This window comes from Sminthopsis crassicaudata, chromosome 2 (genome assembly GCF_048593235.1).
Source record: "Sminthopsis crassicaudata isolate SCR6 chromosome 2, ASM4859323v1, whole genome shotgun sequence".
In the NCBI taxonomy this organism is placed as follows: domain Eukaryota; kingdom Metazoa; phylum Chordata; class Mammalia; order Dasyuromorphia; family Dasyuridae; genus Sminthopsis; species Sminthopsis crassicaudata.
This window is the reverse complement of record NC_133618.1, coordinates 362,622,976-362,643,901: the sequence shown is the minus strand read 5'-3', so window position 1 is coordinate 362,643,901 and position 20,926 is coordinate 362,622,976. Positions and strand designations below refer to the sequence as shown.

At 33.8% G+C, this 20,926-nt stretch overlaps 1 protein-coding gene across 4 annotated transcripts in view; it reads left to right on the top strand.

The window, feature by feature from the left end:
- Nucleotides 1-20,926, top strand: part of ACSL6 (acyl-CoA synthetase long chain family member 6) — a 141,245-nt gene that overhangs the window by 46,723 nt on the left and 73,596 nt on the right. For all 4 annotated transcript variants that reach the window (XM_074290962.1, XM_074290961.1, XM_074290960.1 and 1 more), the window contains exon 2: nt 20,163-20,383. In XM_074290962.1, the coding sequence (XP_074147063.1) occupies nt 20,189-20,383 (195 nt within the window). In that variant the 5' untranslated portion in view covers nt 20,163-20,188. The remainder of the gene's footprint in view (nt 1-20,162; nt 20,384-20,926) is intronic.

Below are 20,926 nucleotides of genomic sequence, written 5' to 3'. Positions count from 1 at the left end.
AATTACAACATAATGTAAGTGGTTTTCAATAATAAGAAAGATACTCTACCAGTCTCTTTCTATGATATTTATTGATAAATAAATGAGAGACAAAGTTGAGAAATAAAACATTAGACCAATATCAACAATGATCATTGATGGAAAATTCTAAATAAATTATTATCAAGTAGTCCAACACAAGATATTAGAAAGATTTTACACTATAATCATATTGGGTTTATACCAAAAATGTGAGCTTGGTTCAAAATTAGGAATGCTTATAAATATAATAAACCAGGTTAATAATATAAATAATAAAATGATATGATTATAATGAGGTTCCATTTACTATGAATAAAGAATTCCATGAAGTTATCCTATTAATTATCATTTATTCTATTTAAAGTTATAATTATGTAAATATAATCTTGGTTTCAGCCAAATAGAAATATGCTTTACAAATTTGAATTAATATGTTTCATTATTTGCATTAATTGGGAACAGATATATATACACACACACACACACACACATACTGAAAAGGTTTTTGACAAAATGCAATTGTTATTTCTATTAAAAACTCTAAAAATATTAGAAGAAGTATATCTTTCCTTAATATAGTAAATTTTTTTTGGTTTAAACCTAAAAGTGGTATATATAATAAAGAAAAGCTAGACATCTTTTCAGGACATCAGAGATAAAACAAGGATGCCTGTTATCACCTCTATCATTTAACATAGTGCTAGAAATGATGGCTACAATAACAAGAAAAAGAATTTAAGAAAACATGCATAGATTAAAAAGAAAAAATGATCACTTTTTTCTGATGATAAGATAGTACTTAGTGAGCTGTGGATAGTCAATTAATGTCTCAATGTCAAGTTGGAAAGAATTCTGCTGTAGTTTGAACTAGATGACCTATAAGAGATCTTCATGAACTTTAGATTTATTATAAGTAATAATGAAGCAGATTAATGGCCAATCCTCTGCTGACCCTCCATTCAAGAAACCACATCAGGGACAGTGTTCTCTTAATGACAGGTCTGCAAACTCTGACTATTGTTTGGTTAAGAATGCAAACACAATTTTCTCCATTAGAAAAACTGCCTCCTCACTCAACAGAACACAGCTCCATAGCTCAATAGGACCATAGGCTAACACACTCTAGCTGTTTTGGGGAGAATATTTAGCATGTCTGCTTGCTTGGTAGCATGGTACCTTTAGCATTTTATGCTTTGATTGGATAGTGAGAGAGAGGCAAAGAGAGAAGGGACTAAAGAGCCAGTTGTACCCCTTTGAGAACTGAGGGAAGATAGAAAAGGACCCATAGGGCAACTGTTGATTTTGCAATTCAGTGCTTTGAGACAAATATTAATTAGATTTGGAGTCGGACCTGAACTTGATTACCAGTTTTGCCACTTGTAGTTTCTGGTCCTTAATTCTGTCACAAATAAAATGGCAGAAGTGAGGGAGGGGTTGGATTTCTGAGTCCCTCACTAAATTCAAGATCTTAAGAATGTATAAATTCAAGCTGGAAGAATACAGGAAACATTTTGAGAGTAGACTGAATCATGAGGAGAGTAAAAAGAGATAGGGATGAGGGGATGCACAAGAACATATTGTGGTTATTGTCAGCTAGAAATAAACCCAGATATAAGTATCTGTGAATGAAGCTCCTCTAATTTCATATCTCCCAACCCTTGTAAACTTTCCTATGATCAGCAATTACTCTTTTAAATTCTTGACTATTCTCAGGGTTAGGGGATTATGGAAGCAGTTTTTCTTGCCTCAGATTCTACTTCCTGAATTCCAGGCATTCCTATGAGGCTTCTCTAAATTCCCATTTTGACTCAAAAGGGATTCAGGTTTAAGAGGCTTATGTTACTACTGAAAAACAAATATTTAATCATTTCGCAGACCTATAGCTGGGATTAGTTTGAGCTAGTTTGTCTGCCCTAACTCAGAGGTTTGCTGTTAGATTTTTAAAAGAAGATGCTCATGAGATGCAAAGCAAAGGCAGAAAGAAGTTAAGTAAGTTGCTCCAGAGCCATACAGCCAGTAGATGTCACTCAATGGAGTTCTGGCCCTGAAGTCTGGGAGTGACATCTGGGAGTGACTTGACATTTACTTGAGTCTTGCTCACTTCACTCAGCATCTGTTTGTGTAACTCTTTACAGGCTTCTCTGAAGTCAGCCTGCTCCTCATTCTTATAGAACAATAATATTCCATTATGTTCATACACCATAACTTATTCAGTCATCCTCCAAATGATGGGCATCCACTCAGTTTCCAGTTCCTTGCCACTATAGAAAAAGGACTTTTTCACATTGGCCAATACAACAATTTGTTTTCCTTAATTATATGAATTTGTTTTTCTTCTTTTCTTTCTAACCCTTTTTGTATCTGCCAGAATTATCCTTTTTTTTTAACTATTTGAATTGTTTCTTTTATTTATTTATTTAAATTATAACTTTTTATTGACAGAACATATGCCTGGGTAATTTTTTACAACATTATCCCTTGCATTCACTTATGTAATGAATTTTCCCTTCCCTCCCTCCACCCCCTCCCCTAGATGGCAAGCAGTCTTATACATGGTAAATATATTATAGTATATTCTAGATACAATATATGTGTGGAGAACTGAACAGTTCTCTTGTTGCACAGGAAGAATTGGATTCAGAAGGTAAAAATAACCTGGGAAGAAAAACAAAAATGCAGACAGTTTACATTCATTTCCCAGTGTTCCTTCTCTGGGTGTAGCTGATTCTGTCCATCATTGATCAAATGGAACTGAATTAGATCTTCTCTTTGTCGAAGATATCCACTTCCATCAGAATACATCCTCATACAGTATTGTTGTTGAAGTGTATAATGATCTCCTGGTTCTGCTCATTTCACTCAGCATCAGTTCATGTAAGTCTCTCTAAGCCTCTCTCTATTCATCCTGCTGGTCATTTCTTGCTGAACAATAATATTCCATACCATTCATATACCACAATTTACCCAACCATTGTCCAATTGATGGGCATCCATTCATTTTCCAATTTCTAGCCACTACAAAAAGGGCTGCCACAAAAATTTTGGCGCATACCGGTCCCTTTCCCTTCTTTAGTATTTCTTTGGGATATAAGCCCAGTCGTAGCACTGCTGGATTAAAGGATATGCACAGTTTGATAACTTTTTGGGCATAATTACAGATTGCTTTCCAGAATGGTTGGATTCTTTCACAACTCCACCAACACTGCATCAGTGTCCCAGTTTTCCTGCATCCCCTCCAACATTCGATATTATCTTTTCCTGTCATCTTAGCCAATCTGACAGGTGTGCAGTGGCATCTCAGAGTTGTCCTAATTTTCATTTCTTTGATCAATAGTGATTTGGAACACCCTTTCATCTAAGTAGAAACAGTTTCAATTTCATCATCTGAGAATTATCCATTATTATATATCCATTGATGATTTTTCAATTGAGAATGGCTTGATTTCTTTAGAGTTAATTCTGTATATATTGTGGAAATGAGGTCTTTATTAGAACCTTTAACTGTAAAAATGTTTTCCCAGGTTGTTACTTCCCTTCTAATCTTGTTTGCATTAGTTTTGTTTGTACAAAAACTTTTTAATTTGATGTAATCAAAATTTTCTATTTGGTGATCAATAATGATCACAGATTCCTTCCTCCTCCACAAGTCTGAGAGGTAAACTATCCTATGTTCCTCTAATTTATTTATGATCTCGTTCTTTATGCCTAAATCATGGACCCATTTTGATCTTATCTTGGTATGTGGTGTTAAGTGTGGGTCCATGCCTAATTTGTGCCATACTAATTTCCAGTTTTTCCAGCAGTTTTTTTTCAAATAATGAATTCTTATCCCAAAAGTTGGGATCTTTGGATTTGTCAAACACTAGATTGCTATAGTTATTCACTATTTTGTCCTGTGAACCCAATCTATTTCACTGATCAACTAGTCTATTTCTTAGCCAATACCAAATGGTTTTGGTGACTATTGCTTTATATTACTGTTTTAGATTAGGTACAGCTAGGCTACCATCATTTGATTTTTTTTTTCATTAATTCCCTTGAAATTCTCAACCTTTTGTTCTTCCATATGAATTTTGTTGTTATTTTTTCTAGGTCATTAAAATAGTTTCTTAGGAGTCTGATTGGTATAGCACTAAAAATTAGATTACTTTAGGTAATATTGTCATCTTTTATTATATTCGCTCAGCCTATCCAAGAGCACTTAATGCTTTTCCAATTATTTAAATCTGACTTTATTTTTTTGTGGCAAGTGTTTTGTAATTTTGCTCATATAATTCCTGACTTTCCTTTGGTAGATAGATTCCCAAATATTTTATACTTTCGACAGTTATTTTGAATGGAATTTCTCTTTGTATCTCTTGCTGTTGGATTTTGTTGGTTATAATATATAAAAATGCTAAGGATTTATGTGGATTTATATTGTATCCTGCAACTTTGCTAAAGATGTGAATTATTTCTAATAGCTTTTTAGCAGAGTCTTTGGGGTTCTCTAAGTATACTATCATATCATCTGCAAAGACTTCATGATATATTGTAATATTGACTATTTTGCCCATTTCCAATGTGAATAGGTTTTCAGAACTATAAGCCCTCCTCTCTCCTCCAATACCAATATGTTTCTTCTTCCTCTGCACCTCATTTGTATGAATCTTTATTTTAATCTACCCAATTCCTGATGTGAATCATAAACATTGCCATATAGAAAACATAATTTATCCATGTTAAGTTCTTTAAAATGAATATTGGGTATTGGTTCTTATATGTTACATTTTCTATTGATTTCTGGTTTGCTTGATAAAAAGTCCTGAAAATCTGCAAGTTTGTTGATTGTCCATATTTTTTTTCATTGTATATTAAAGATAATTTTCCTGGATATGATATTTTTGTCCTCAGGTCTAGTTCTTTTTGCCAGTACAAATGATTCCAGAACCTGGCTATTTTATTGTGGCTACTGATAAGTCCTGTATAATTCTAACTGTAGCTCCAGAATATTTTAATTTTTTTCCTGTTTTCTTGCAACATTATCTCTTTGATCTGGAGTTTTTGAAATTTGGCAATAATATTCCTATGTGTTTTCCAGAAAAGATCTTTTTTGGGGAGATGATGATGGGTGAATATTTCTACTTTCCCTTCATGATCTGTCATTCCAGGACAATTTTGTTGAATTATTTGTTGCATCATTGTATCAAAGTTCTTTTTTTGGTCAGAGCTTTCAGTAGTCCAATTATTCTTACATTTTCTCTTCTTGATCTGTTCTCCAGATCTGTTGTTTTTCTTATGTTTCACATTCTGTTCTATTTTTTCATTCTTCATATTCTTTTGTTATTTGTTGATCTCTTATTACTTCAATAACTTCCCCTTTGCCCAGTTCTAATATTCAGTTATTTTCATCTTTAATGTATCTCCTTTTCTAGTTGAATAACTTTTTTTCATAATCTTTTTTTTTTCTTGGATGGTTTTTATTTTTATTTTTTTAATTTTTTCATGATGTCTCATTTGATTTTTAAATTCTCTTTTGAGTTGTGTAAATTCTCTGTGGGCAGGGAGTCATTTATCATTACTCTTTGGTGTAGAAAAAGCTCTTTTTACTTCAGTGTCTTCCTCTGAAAATGAGCCCTGGTCTTCCCTATTATCATAGTAAGTTTTTTTTCTTCTTTGCCAGTTCATTTTTTTAAAAAATGAAAAGTATTAATGTAAACCCCTCTAATTGTGGGATGGAAGGATAGTGCCTCTACCTTCACTTCAGCTCTCCTCTTAGACCTGGAAACCCAAACCACCCTCCAGCAACTGCCAGAAGTTACCAATGTTCCTGCCCCACTACTTCTACATTTTTTGGATGCTGATTCTTCACCTAGGGCCATGTCTCAACAGCACAGCTGACCCTGGTATTCCTAATCAGCTGAGATTCACTCAATCCCCACCCTCCACCCCATTTCTCAAACTGTCAAGAAGATGAAAGTTTCTGTAGTTTCTGCTTAGGCTTCTGCCACATCCAGCTAGCCTCAGGCTCCCCACTTGGTATTTCTGGGGAGTTAGACCTGAGGGATTTGCACTTCACACAGGTTAAATCCAGCCTGAGGTCTTTCTTCCTACCTTCTTGGGCTGTACCAAGAGGACTCCTGTACTGCCCCAAGTCTTGATTTTTCATTAGTTTATGTTTGCCCTGTAGTGCAAATTTGTTCCATTTGTAGAGGAAATCTAGAGAGCTTGAAATGTACTGATCTATTCTGCCATCTTCCCAGAATCTACCCCCAGAAAACTATATCTCTTACAAAAAGAAGTTGGGGCATGGAATGATTAATGTTGTGACCTGTTCCCTAACTCATCCTCCCATTTAAATTTTTTGACTCTCTTGTTTTGTCTGTTATTGTGTGAGTTGTAGTCCTATGAGTTGTAGTCAGTCTTATCTTCCTAAAATCTTACAAAATAGGCAATGCTATGGCTAAAATAGTGATGTTTACTATAGAATCATCCCTTTGACAGACCTTGATATCTTTGATAGCCCAAAGGGCTATCAAAATGTACATACCCTTTGATCCAGCAGTTTTTCTACTGGGATTTTAAAGGAGGGAAAGGAACCCACATGTGCAAAAATTTTGTGGCAGCCCTTTTTGTAGTGGCAAGAAACTGGAAACTGAGCGGATGCCCATCAGTTGGAGAATGACTGAATGGATTATGGTATAGTGAAGAGAATATTATTGTTCTATAAGAAATGATCAGCAGAATAGTTTCAGACAGGCCTGGAGAGACTTGCATGAACTGATGAGAAGTGAAATGAGCAAAACCAGGGCATCATCATACATGGCAACAAGAAAATTATATGGCGATCAGTTCTTAAGGATATGGCTCTTTTCAACAATGAGATAATTCAGGCAATGATCTTGTGATGAAGAGAGAAATATACACCCAGAGAGACAATTATGGGAACTGATTGTGGATTACAACATAACATTTTCACTCTTTTTTGTTGCTGCTTGCTTGCATTACTTTCCACTGAATTTTTATTGTTTCTTGTAGTCAGATGATCAAAATAATTTTACTTCCCTCTAAATAATATTTGACATTTGCATAGTGCTTATATGGTAGGCATCATGCTGAGCTCTTTGCAAATATTATTTCATTTGATCTTCAAACAACCCTTTAGTTTTTAGATTTAGGTGTTATTATTTCTTTTTTTTATAAATGAAGGAACTGAGGCTAACAGATTGAGTTACTTGCCCAAGGTCACATACCTAATAAGTATCAGAGATTGAGATTTGAACTCAGATCTTCTTTACACTTGGACCAATGCCCTATGCACTCATTGTATCAGCTAGGTGCTTCTAGATAGTTTTTATTTTTAATTTTTTATTTTCAAAATACATGCCAAGATAATTTTCAACATTCATCCTTGTAAAAAAATCCTTGTGCTCCAAATTTTCTCCCTCCAGTACCACCTTCCCTAGCTAGACAGCAAATTAATATATTTTAAATATGTACAATTCTTCTAAACATATTTTCACATTTATCATGCTGCACAAGAAAAATTAGATCAAAAAGGAGAAAAAAATGAGAAATTGGGGTTAAATGACTTGCCCAGGGTCCCACAGCTAGGAAGTGTTAAGTGTCTGATATCAGATTTGAATTCAGGTCCTCTTGATTTCAAAGCTGGTACTCTATCCACTGAGCCACCTAGCTGCCCCCCTTTTAAAATTTCTTTAAGGAATATTTTATAATTTAATTTATACGAGTATTTCTATGCTTAGGCAAACTGATATGCAAATATTTAATGCATTTTATAGTTGTTTTGAATGAGATTTCCTTTTTTGTTATTGCCTCTTAAATTTTGATATTAACAAAAAAATGATGTTGATTTTTATAGTAAATTGAAAGAATTTTGTAGCCTGTAACTTTGCTGAAACTATTAATTTTTCTTAGTATCTGCTGATTCTCTCGGTTCTGTCATAGTTTTATCTCCCCATAATCTACTTTTATAACTTGAATTTCTTTTTTCCTGCCAAATTGATATTGCTTGCATTTTCAGAACTATATTGAATAATAAAGTAGGGAGAATAGTCAGACTTCTTTTACTCTTATAATTATTAAAAAGGCTTCTGCTGTATACTTGGTATAAGGTTCTTGCTTTTGATTGTAGGAAGATACTTTTTTATAATATTCAAAAGATCCCTCAATACCCATATTGTTAGTATTGTTTTGTTTTGTTTTAGCATGAATGGGTATTGCTCTTTGTTAAATACTTTTTCTGCCTCTATTAAGATAATCACATGATTTGGCATATTTTTGTTTTTAACATGATTGATTATTTTGTTTTAAAATGCTGAAACATTCTTGCATCCCTGGCACAAATACAAATTGGTCATAATGAGTGATTCTTTGGATATTAATTGGCATAGTTGATAGGACTCTTCAAAATTTCTGAATTGATATTAATTAACGATATCTACCTATACTTTTCCTGCAATATTTTATCATTTCTTAATCTAGGTGTTAGGACTATATTTTTCTGGAAGAGTTCCTTTCTCAATTTTTGGCTATGATTTGTATATTATTGAAAGGAAGGAAATTGAAAATAATTGTTTATTAAGCATTTACTATGTAGTAGGTACTACACTAAGTTCTTTTCTAACATCATTAGTACTAATTGTTCTTTAAGTTTAAGTTTGATAAAATTCTTCTGTGAATCTATTAGGGCCACGAGTTTTTCTTTGGTGGCCCCTTTTCCTTTGCTGAAATTATATTATTTTAAGAACTCTATTTGGTCTTCTGTGAACTTGCTACCCTCAGGAGATCTTTTCTGCCTTTTTGACCTCTTCTGCACAGGGCAGAATTAAAGAGGGCAGAGTTGAGTTCTTTTTGTTATGGAATTTTGGAATGAGGACAGTGGCAGAAAGGTGTTCTAATAAAGACTGCCAATTGCAATATAATTTTGCTAAATGGATCTCAAAGTACAAAGTCATCGATCTATTTGTGGAGCCTGTCCAAGCATAGCAGTTGTTCAGAGAGGAGGTGCTTAATGAGCAAGATGTGCATTAGAGATTGGCCTCTCTGCTACCATTTTAAAGTAAGCTCTATGTAGATTCAAGGTTTCATCTGCTCCTGGAAACTTGGCTTTCTCCTAAAAATAACATATCTCTTACCACTCTCTCTTACTTATGTCAACTCTTTTCATTATTAGAGACACATTGTATTAGAAATAAGATTTTTTTTTTACATTCTCTTCCTACCACCATCACTTAACAACTCCCTCCTCATCTTTGAAATCCATAAGATATCATATTCTAAGGATCTTCACAATTGTGTGATTCCAACACAGTTTTCTTCTATGCAAACTTGGCCTGGTTCAGCTGTTGTAATTATTTTTCCTAATTATCTGCTTCCCTTCTAATTTTTACTATGTTAGAGTTGTTTGTGAAAATTTTTTTTACATTTAATGTAATCAAAAATTGCACATTTTTATTTTCTGTGATGCTCTTTATTCCTTGTTTGATCATGAATTCTCTCTTTATCTACAGACATAACAGGTAATTTCGTCCCTGCTCTTCTAGTTTGTTTATGATTTCAGCCTTAATGTGAATCACGTAACCATTTAGAACTTATCTCAATATGTTGCAGCATGAAGTGATAGGCTATACCTAATTTCTGCTAGATTGATTTCCAACCTTTTTAGCAATTTTTGTTGAACAGTGAGTTCTTATCCTAGTAACTGGAGTCTTAGCCACTACGCTTTTGTGCCTGTTTGTTTCTGTATATTGTATAACTAATATGTTCCACTTACCCACTTACTGTTTTTTTTTAATAGTCGATTTGCTATAACAATGTAGTGACAAAATCATCTCACTTCTATTTCTTCCCATACTTTTTCTTTGTCTTCTGTAATTTTTCTAGATCTTTATTACTGTTGTTATTAATTACATATTTGTAGTCAATATGTATATTGCTATTTTGATTTTTCTTACTATGTTCTATATTAATTTGTATTTTTATGTTTATAATATATTATTATATCACAATAGTATATTATATTGGCTTACCACATTTTTTCCCACTATTACTTAATCACTAAACACACAACTTGTTTCTAGTTTTTTTGCTGCTACAAATCCTAAGGTGTTTTTCATAGCAATATAGATGTAAAACTAGAAGAATCTTTAAATCTTTTAATCTTTAAATCTTTAAATCCAATGTAGTCTAACTCCCTAATGTTAAAGATTAATGGACACATTAACTGATTTGTCCAAAATAACATTGCTAGTAAATTACAAGTCAAGATTCCAAGTTAGTGCTCTTGCTTTTGATACATTAATTCATTTGATCTTCATAACAACCTTGTAAGGTTAGTGCTACAGATTATCCTTATTTTAACAAATTAAGATTCAGGCATTTAACAAAACTGGAATCCAGGCCTTCCCAGGGTTGCACAGCTAATAAATATCTTAGGCAGTTTAAATCTAGGTCTTACTGACTTCAATTTTAGAAGTCTATCCTCCTGCCTCTCAATTAGATTATGGAAGTTAGGCAAGATAATAGTAGATGAATACAAGAGTGGTGTGATTCTCTGAGGATTCCTGCTGCACAGAATAAGCTGAAGGTGATAAATACCAAGGATTTTGTTTTACCTAGGTGGGGGGAAAAGAGAAAGAACAAAGAAAGGATGGAGCCAGTGCTTAGAGCAAATGAGTGAATTATGCATGATAGAAGGAAGGCATAACTACTCAAATCATTTTATTTTTTCTAGCCCAAAAGAATGATCTTTACACTAGGGAAAATAGAACCAAAATGGTTAGTAGGGAGGATAAATTCAAGCTAAGAAAGGGAATAGTAAGCAAGTCCTTGGCTTTCTTTGATGCTTTTATGTTTCTAGTCTAAGATCTGCATAATAGTAAGATACAGAACAAATTGATAGGTCATGGGAATTCTGTAGATATCATTTTCTAAACTTTAGGAGATCATTTGACAAAGGTCATGCTACCCTTGTGAACAAAATGAAGAAATTTGGACTAGATGAGAAATTTCAAACTTGAGGACTCCAAGCAACCTTAATGAAGCCCAAATCAAATTAAAATGAAATTGGCATGTTTAGTAAAATAAAAATTCCATAATATATATATTCAGATACATATATAATTGGATTTATATACACATCTGTATGTGTGCATGCTATGGTTATATAAGATACATATTCATATATATATGTGTACATATATATATACATATATATATATATATATACATAATGTTAATTATTTATTATTTTTTAAATAACTGTGTGACCATTAAGGATCTAATTCTATTTGAGTTTGAAATTACTGAGCTAGGTGATAGGAGGATTCAGAAGTGAATGAATGACTAGACTCAAAAGGCAGTCATTAACGGAACAGTATTTTTTTTTAAATTATATTTTTTCAAATTACATGTAAAAACAATTTTAATATTCTTTTCTTTTAAATTCTGAATTTCAAATTCTTTTACTTTGAGAAGGCAAGCATTTTGATATAGGTTATACTTTTGCAATGATTTAAAACACATTTCCATATTAGTCAAGTTGTGAAACAAAATAGAAAATAAAGAAAATAAAAATGTATATTTCAAACTGCATTCAGACTTCAACAATTCTTTCTCTGGAGTTGGATAGGATTGTCATGAATCATTGTATTGATAACAGTAAGTCATATTATTATTTAATATTGCTATTACTTTATACAATGAATGGATCAGTGTTAATTTGGAAAAAATGTCTAGGATAATGTCGTTCAGGATCATATCTTTGTATTGTACTGTTTGATATTTTTATCAGTGACTTGGATGAAGTCATAGAGATGGGATGCTTATAAAACCTTCAGATGACACAAAGCTGAGAGCAAGAGCCATTTGACACTTTGAATTACTTTATAATAGTTTCTAAACTAAAACAATGGATTGAATAAACAATAGTAAGATGAAATTTAATAGCAATACATGTGAATTTAATAGCAATACTTCATTTTTTTCTCTTTCTCTATCAGGAAGATAAGATGCCCAACCTAAGCAATGGCTCTTATGACTAAGAGCTGACAGTTTTTCAATGTATTTTTAAATTTAATGAGTCAATAGTAAAACAATGAAATCCACAGTAAAAACCACATAGTATCCAAATAATGATACACGATAATCTTGTTTCATTCTAACATGTTCAGAATGTGACCAGTAGGTTCAGTTTTAGGCTCCAAATTTTAGAAAGGATATTAGAGACAATAGCATAGCAAAAGGCCTCAAGACCATGGAATATAAGGATTGTTAAAAGGAATTGGGGATGTTTAAATCAGAAAAGATTTAGATGTGACATCTTCAAATATTTGAATATTGTCATGAGGAAGAAGTATTAGGCTTGTTCTGCTTAGTACCAGAAATCAGATCTAGTCATAATGAACATAAGTTGGAGAAAAGCAGATTTATACTTAATATAAGAAGAAATCCTCAACAATTAGAGCTATTCAAAAGTATTAAAGATTCTTTTGGGAATTAGTGGCTTTCTTTTCTGTAGAAGTCTCCAAGAAAATCTGGATTACTTGACCAGTTGATAAGAACCTAGGATCATGGATTTAGGAATCTTAAGGGTCACCAAGTCCACACTTTCCATATCCAAGCATTTTACAAATGAAGAAACTAGAGATAACACAGAAAGTAAGTGGCATTATAAAAGATTATCCTGTTTAAGTACAGACAATGCAGTTTGACAGAAAATATATAAATTTGGAGTTAGAAGATTTGGGTTCAAATTCTGTCATTTACAAGCTGGGTGACATTGGGCAAGTGACTTAATCTTTATAGGCCTCAGCTTTCTTATCTCTAAACTGAAATAATTACAAATAATTTCTCATTTCTGATTTTGGTCATTTGGCATTTTTTCTTTTTTCATATTAAATTTGTTAATTGTTTATGAATTTTAATTGTCCATTTAAAAATTAACATAGGAAACATGTTTTATTTTTGTACCATGATATTTATATTGACTCTTTTAACAGCTAGATGGAGCAATGGATAGATCACCAGTCCTGGAGTAAGGAAGACTCATCTTCCTAAATTCAAAAAGACTTCCAGATACTTATTACTTGCAAGACCCAAGGAAAGTCACTTAACACTGTTTGCTTCAGTTCCTCATCTGTAAAATGAGCTGGAGAAGTAAATAGCAAAACACTCCAGTATCATTGCCAAACCAACAAACCAAATGGGGTCCAGAGAAGTCAGATATGATGAAACAACTGAACAAAAAAATGCATGTATACAAACATGTATGCATTTGTACATATCCACACAAATGCATTTGTGATCTTACAGAATATATTCTTTTTTCTTAATGGTTATCCTACACCACTGCCTCTGATGAGAGTACCCATTTTACTATGAAATAAGTACAATATTAAGTCCATGTCCATCACTTCACTGGATTTTCCATCTCCCACATCATCTTCAGTTAGCTGGTATTGTTTAATGCACTATTGAAACAGAATTTCATCTTACCCTTAATCATTCTCATTCATCAAAACCTATATTTGTATATACATGAAATGATATTTATTACAAAAATTTTTAAACATTTTAAAAAATACATATTATACACATAGAGACCCAGCTATATGTATATTCAAACAGGCATATAGAGGTATGTATATATGAATATGAATGCATATATATGTGTGTGCACATATGCACAAACTTGCCTTTCCATTTGTATCTATTTACATAAACTAAGCTTGTTTTCTTTTAAGTGGGTGGAGATGTCATCCTTAGGATTTGGCTGGTAGGAGGCCCTATGGTTTGAACTATTGGCATAGCTTCCTGTTCACCTAGTATAAAGAGTTTATTCTGTAAGGAGCTAGAGTTGATATTGTAGTTTAGTTTAGTTTATTGGAAGGTTGATTACTCTGAAAATTGAGCAGAATTTTCACTGTACTGTGGGATGTCTTTCTGATCTTGTGTAGTATCAGTGGTAAGTGTGGAGAAAAGCAGGGGCTGTTGTGTTCAGTAATTTTAAAAAAGTAAACATCTTATTAAATCTTTTCTAAGTAAAAATATTTTTATTGTATGTAAAGGGCAGGGACTCAGTATGATTGATTTAATCCTACAACTAGGTGGTAACTCAGTGGAATTGATAAGACAGTGGTTATCTAGTTTAGCATGTGAATTCTCTAGTTCAGTATGATTGATTTAATCTTACAACAAATAATGGTTTCCTGGTGATATAATGATTGGTTTACACTCAGTATATTATAATGATGTAATTGTAATAGAGTATATAAACTGGGACAAAGTCACCCAGACACAGACTTCCATATAGAGACCCTTGTGATATCTCTTCTGCCTCTTCCACTGAAACCAAGACCCATTGCAGGGAGCCTCCACAAAGCTAGCCCCGGCCCTAGACGAAGGAGACAGACTGCACGGGACAAAATAAAGACTTTGGACTTTATGCCTGACTATTCTCATGGTGATTATTCTACTGAAACCAAGCCTGGTCCTGAGACCTCCAGAAAGCTATCCAGAACATTACAATCGTACTTCTTGGTCCATGAGTGTTTCATTAAATTGTAGTCCTATGCCTGAATCACTGAACTGACCTTGTCCTAGAATATTTTGCTAGGAGTTTAAATAGTAAAGGAGTTAACCATATTTTCAATATCTGACAGAATTCACTTGTAAACTATTCTGAATCCAAAGATTTCCTGTGATGTCAAATGTATTTCAATGGTTATCAGTATTTTTATTGATTTTTTTTTTTTATGTACTGCTTAAAGTTTGGCCTTACTCTCTAACAAAATTTCAAAAGTCCAGTGAATAACCTTTATCTTCAAAAATCATCTTGTCTTGCCTTAAAGATAGATTTGAGAATATACAGTCTCTTGGTGCTTTTTCTATTATTGTCTAGTGTTTTCTGTGATACCTCCTTTTTTAAAAAAAGAAAAAATAGTTTTGGCATTGAATTTTTTTGCGGGGGGGTATTATATTGGAGTCATAAATCCTTAAGGCTCCAAGACATAAGAAGTGTTTTTATTTTTGTTTTTATAAAGAGGGAAACTGAATTTTGGAGAAGGGACACAAGTTGCAAATGAGATAAGTTGTTCCAGGTTACAAAGCTATAAAATGTCAGAGCCTGGTTATTGTTATTGTTCAGCTATTTGCAACCATGTCTGACTTTTCATGAACTTATTTGGGATTTTCTTATCAAAGATACATAGGACAAAGCCCTAAGTGCACAAAGAGAGAGGGACCAACTAGGAAAGATAAATTAATTTTCTGCCATTAAAAACCAGATATTAATGACTTTAAGGAATCTTTTCAAAGTCTTTAAGCCTTGGCATTCATATGTTTTATCAGTTGCTTTCATATTGCTGAACCTTTATATTAGAGTTATCCCTTTTCTTGCAACTGAATTTGTCTTTGTTCTGGGGGTTATTTTGTTGTTATTTTCCCCAGATACCAGAATTACTAGTTTACAACTTATTATCAAAGAAGAGAGTTTTGTGACCAACAGAAGTGCAGAAAGCTTACTTTACTGACAACTAGAAGGTGAAATGAATAGAACACAAAGTCTTAAGAGGAAAACATAAATTCAAATATAGTCTCACATATTTACTTGCTATGTGACCCTGAGCAAGTCACTCAATCTCTGTTTGCCTCAACTTCCTCATGTGTAAAATGGAGATAATAATAACACACCTATCTCACAGAATTTTTGGAGAATCTAATGAGACAATAAATTGTAAAAATCTTATCATAGTGCCTAACACATAATAAGGACTATTTTATAAAAAATTATTTATCATTATTATTAGTATTATTGTTACTACTACTACTACTATTGCTACTACTACCATTACTACCACTACCACTACCACTACTACTATTACCCCATTCTGTAAAAGGATAGCCATCCCTCCCTTCTAGGTTCCTACTCACTGTTGACTCTACTCTTCTTCTCCTTCCCCACCCTGCCAAAGCTGATCCCAACCACCAGGGGCCATTCCCTTTTCTGTGTTGACTTAAGTTCTTAATTATAGTTCTTGAGTCTTCCTCATTAAACACCTGCTCCCTCCCCTTGTGATGAATCCACAAGTGACTAGAAGTTTTAAAAGCAATATTTTACCAAGAAACCAGGGTAAACAGAATGAAGCACAAACCTTACACAAGAGACATGAAGAAGGGTATAGTTAGAAAGGTTTTCTGAGCATAGGTATCCAAATCACCCTGGTAATAAACAGGAACACTAAGACTTTTGGCCTGAAGCAAATTAGGGTTTGCTAATTCCTTCTAGGAACTCCTAATGTGAGCAGAATCTAACTCTCTGTTCTTGTCTGAATATGTTTCACACATTCTTCCTTGCCTTGGAGAGAGACCATGTCAATTTCCATCTTTATATTCTCAATGAACAATATGGTCCTCTGTATCCAGTAAATGATTAATAATTGTTGGTGAATAATAAAAGTAGTTATGTAATCTTATGCCAGAGGCTTTCATATGACAAGTACCTGGGTATACTTTGGGGTGGAATTGTAGATCCATGGATTTCATTGTGACCCCAAAACACTCTCAAATACCAAACCAGATTAAAATATTAACAGGAAATATCTTTCAAAATAAATAAAAATTCATTAGAACATGAGGTATATGTGGTTTTCTAAATCACTATGAAGCCACAGAAATGCTTATACCATTTTTTGTTTGACTTTGCTTTGAGGGATTGCTCAAATCACGGGTTTGTTGAAAAAACCCAGATTAAATGTAGCTACTTCATTATACAATCCACTATATTGTCACTAATGCAGAGATCACAAAGTACAAGAAAAAATTATTTATAAGTCAACAAACAAGTGTACCTCTTTTCAGAGCTTATGAGGCATATGAACCTCCTCCAATGAGCAATCCTTCCCCAGGGTTTATATAATCTTGTAGGTAGGATCTCCTAGCAGGCATTACCTCTAAGAGTTGTTCTGCACACTGTATCTATGGCAGCTCTCTTTAGCTCAAATCTTTTATTTTTTCTCATTTATATTTTTGTTAAATTTGTCTAGGTCTTAAAGGAGGATGTTGAAGTTTCCAGTGATTGTAGTTTCGGTTTCTCTTTACCTTATAATTTGATTAGCTTCTCCTTTAAATACTTAGGTACTATGTCACTTGGTACACACACATATGTATGTACACACACACACACACACACACACACACACATATATATCTTACTGATATAATTTTACTATTTATAATATCTTTATATATAAGGTTGTTTCCCCTAATAAAGTTTTCCTTATTTCTTTTATTATTATCTTGTCTACGATCATGATCACTACTCTTGGTTTGGAGTTATTGTTCAGTTTGGTTTATTTTTTAAATTCTCCTGGATATAACAGATTCCTACTTCAGCCTCTCCTTTTAACTCTATGTGAATCTTTGGTTTTCATATGTGTTTCTTGTAAACATTATGATAAGTAATTCATCTTTACTTCCATTTTGTAACTGAAATTATTTCATTAATATTATAATTACACATTTGTTAGATATATTTTTCTTTCCACCTTTTCCTATTACAGTTTTTTTTTGTCTCCCAACTTCCTCTTTAAAAAAGAAAAAGATGGAGAAAAAAAGAATGTGATCAACAATAGGAATCTATTATTGAATTAATCAGATACTACTCTTTTGACATTCCTATATTCATTCAACTTGGTTTTTTAGGTTCCTAGATCACTGGTTCTTATATTTTCTTTCTCTTCTTTTAATTCATCATTTATCATTAGTCCTTCATTTTCAAACATTGTTTTTCTTTTGGCTTTACCTTCTCTAACTCTAACTTTACTTTTAAATCCCTCTCCCAATTCCCTATATCCACCTATTTACCTATTGATTTAAAAGTATTTCTGCACCAAACTCTATGTTCAACCTTCCTTTGCTTTGTTCAAGCAAAGTTCAAGTTCAAGGGATGAAGTCTCCCATCCCACTTCAGTGATTGAATGGAGGAGGGAGCAGGAATGACTTGATTTCTTCAATGTCTGATTTCATTGCTCAGTCACCTACTTGGAATTCTGTGGTTTCAGATATTATCTTCAGGTTTGCTCTGTCTAGATATCATGCTGGATGCTGGCCTGTCCCTTTGGGACATCTTCTAAAGCAGGACATACAAAGACTTTGGACTATCTTTTGGTATAGTCTTAAATTGGACTAAATAGCTCATTGGTGTTTTCTTTCTGGTTTTGTTTAATTTGCTGCTTTTCATTTTTCTGGGAGTATTACCCAATAGAGCTAAGCTTGGTTAGTACTTTTTTCATAGTTGTATTTTCCGGAAGTCTCTCTCATTAGAGGACAGCAGATGGTCATTTTTCCCTCTATACCTCTCTCCTGCTCCCAGAAGGTTGTCACACTAATACCATTTTTGTGGCTATGTTAAAGATTAGGATGGTGGGTGGAGTGGGGAGAGAAATGCCAGTATAGCAAAAGAGTTATCTTACAATTTTCCTATAACCAGAACATGATAGCCCACCAAAGTGTGTGTACTCTTAAATTTCTTTCTTGTGGTTTATACAAACCTATAGCCTCACCAATGTTGGCATAGCAGTTGGAGCATAAATCCATCCCTTTCACTTTTGAACAAGTCTCTATCAATGATAAAAGATTGGAGCAAAATTAATCTAGAATATAATATTCTCCTTTATTCCACTACCTGGGCAAATTATTTCTCACCCACATCAGTATTTCCCAGGAACCTAAAAGCCTGGCCTCGCAGTCTCCTCCTCCCCAGTTGTATCATCCACCCTAAGAATCCATTTTCATCCCATTGGGTTGGGATACTAAAATCTCTCTGGGCTATGTTCAGTGATTGTCTTGAATTTAATTTAATGCTGAAGATAGGGAGCAGTGTAAGCAAAAACATGTGAATGATAAAGTAGTTTACTTTTAAAGGAAAGATTGTAATCCATTGTATTTGGAGCATAGAGTTTGCAGAGTAGAACAGTATGAGAATTTGGAAACAGAATAATGCAATAGAGGGTCCTAAATACCAGGGAAAAGAACTTTATGCATAAGGTAATAGGGACTATCATGGAAAAGGGAAGGCCATTCAGTCATTCCTTTCTTGTGCATTGATATAAAAGCAAAGACAGTTGATTTTGGAATTGGGAAATAACTTGCCAAGATCGATCTTTTGTTAAAACTTCCTAATTTAGACCCAAAACCTGAATCATATAGTAGAGACATGGCAAGTAACTAGATGCATATATTGCTCAGATCTCTGACTCTACAGAGCTGCCAGTCTATCCTCAGCACAGAGTTCTTTTCAAATCTTACATATAGAGTAATTGAAGGAGTTAACTATTTACCTGTTCCAGAAAATATATGGAAAACATGATATAGGCTACTAACACTGATCTCATCCCATTTCTTTAAACTATGCCCAAGAGACTGATACTTAAGTTGGACTCTACCATATGAAAGGATTGGAGAGGTAAGATTGTGAAAATCACTCAAAAATTTTAAGTCTAAAAGTCAGGTGAACCACTTTTTAAAAAGCTACTGGATTAAAGGCTTTCTCTTTTGATTTAATAATGAAAAACTGAAAGAAATTTGTTTAATGCTGAAACATCAAGTTCTCTTTGTGTAAGGCAAATATATTCTGTACACGCATTCATATGGTCCCTCAACATCTTCCATAAAGAGCTACTGCTCCAGAGACTCATGTGATACCGAGAAAGACCTAAAGACATCAGAACAAATATGAAGTCTTTCTCTTCCAAGATCCTCCCCATCATCCTGTAATCTCTTTGTCTTTGTCTTTGACTTCAGAAGTCTGGCACCTGCCTATCCTCACCAGGCTTTCAGAATCAGTGCTTACTTGGATATAGTGGCTTCTAGCTTAAGGTATCCCTGACTTTTGGCTTTCTGTTTTGTGGGGCTGCTGGAATTAGAGGCACAAAGGGATTAGAGTTACCCAAAAGCCCAGGCAGTGGATGCCCAGAAGTTAAAAGAATGCTGTGGATATCTTCTGTACACTTGTTCCATAATTTCCCATCTTGTCTCCTTGTCTCTCTCATCTCCCTCTGCTCTTCCACCCTCACCCCCCTTCCTCCCTCATACCCCCACCCCCTCAACCACACTGATTATTGTATTTTGGTATCTTACAGAGTTTGCCCTTTCAATCCTGGAGAAAATGCAAGCTCAGGAGATCCTGAGGAGCCTGCGTCTGCCAGAATTGGATGATTTCAGCCAGTTTTTGCGTAATTTGCCAGCCACCACATTAGTGGGGATTGGGGCTTTTGCTGCTCTGCTGGCCTATTGGTTTGCTAACCGGCCAAAAGCTGTTAAGCCTCCATGTGACCTCCTGATGCAGTCTGAAGAAGCAGAGGTAAGACTGGGAGCCAGAGTATAGGCGAGGGACCCAGGAAAGCTCTATACTTTCCTGCTTTGGTAAAGTTTCAAGTTTTAACCATACTTACCTTATACAATTGATATCCTGCTGGTTATTACAAATTGTTGCTATGCTCACTATTGTTAATGTGTGATCCTACCACTGTTGTGTTTACCCAATATTGCTTTTATGTAATTCCTATCATCATTTGCTATTGCTATTATCTGCCACTGTTACTACCTTCCATTGCTATGTCCTCTCACTGTTATTAGTACTCCTAGTCACTCTCTGCTCCATTTCTTACCTGAGCTTAACCAGTGAATGGATGTTTCCTCAATCAAACTGAGATCTCTTAAAGACTTTAGTTTTAAAAAGTCAAGATATTTTAAAAAGTCAAGATTTCCCATTGTGTCTAGGGCTGTTTCTAGTCATCCTGATCTATGACTTGCCACTTGACCCTGATAGCTCCAAAGAACAAAATGAAGATGGTGACTTTGCACAGTCCTCACTTCAATTCTAATCACTTGCTCATCATGGGCA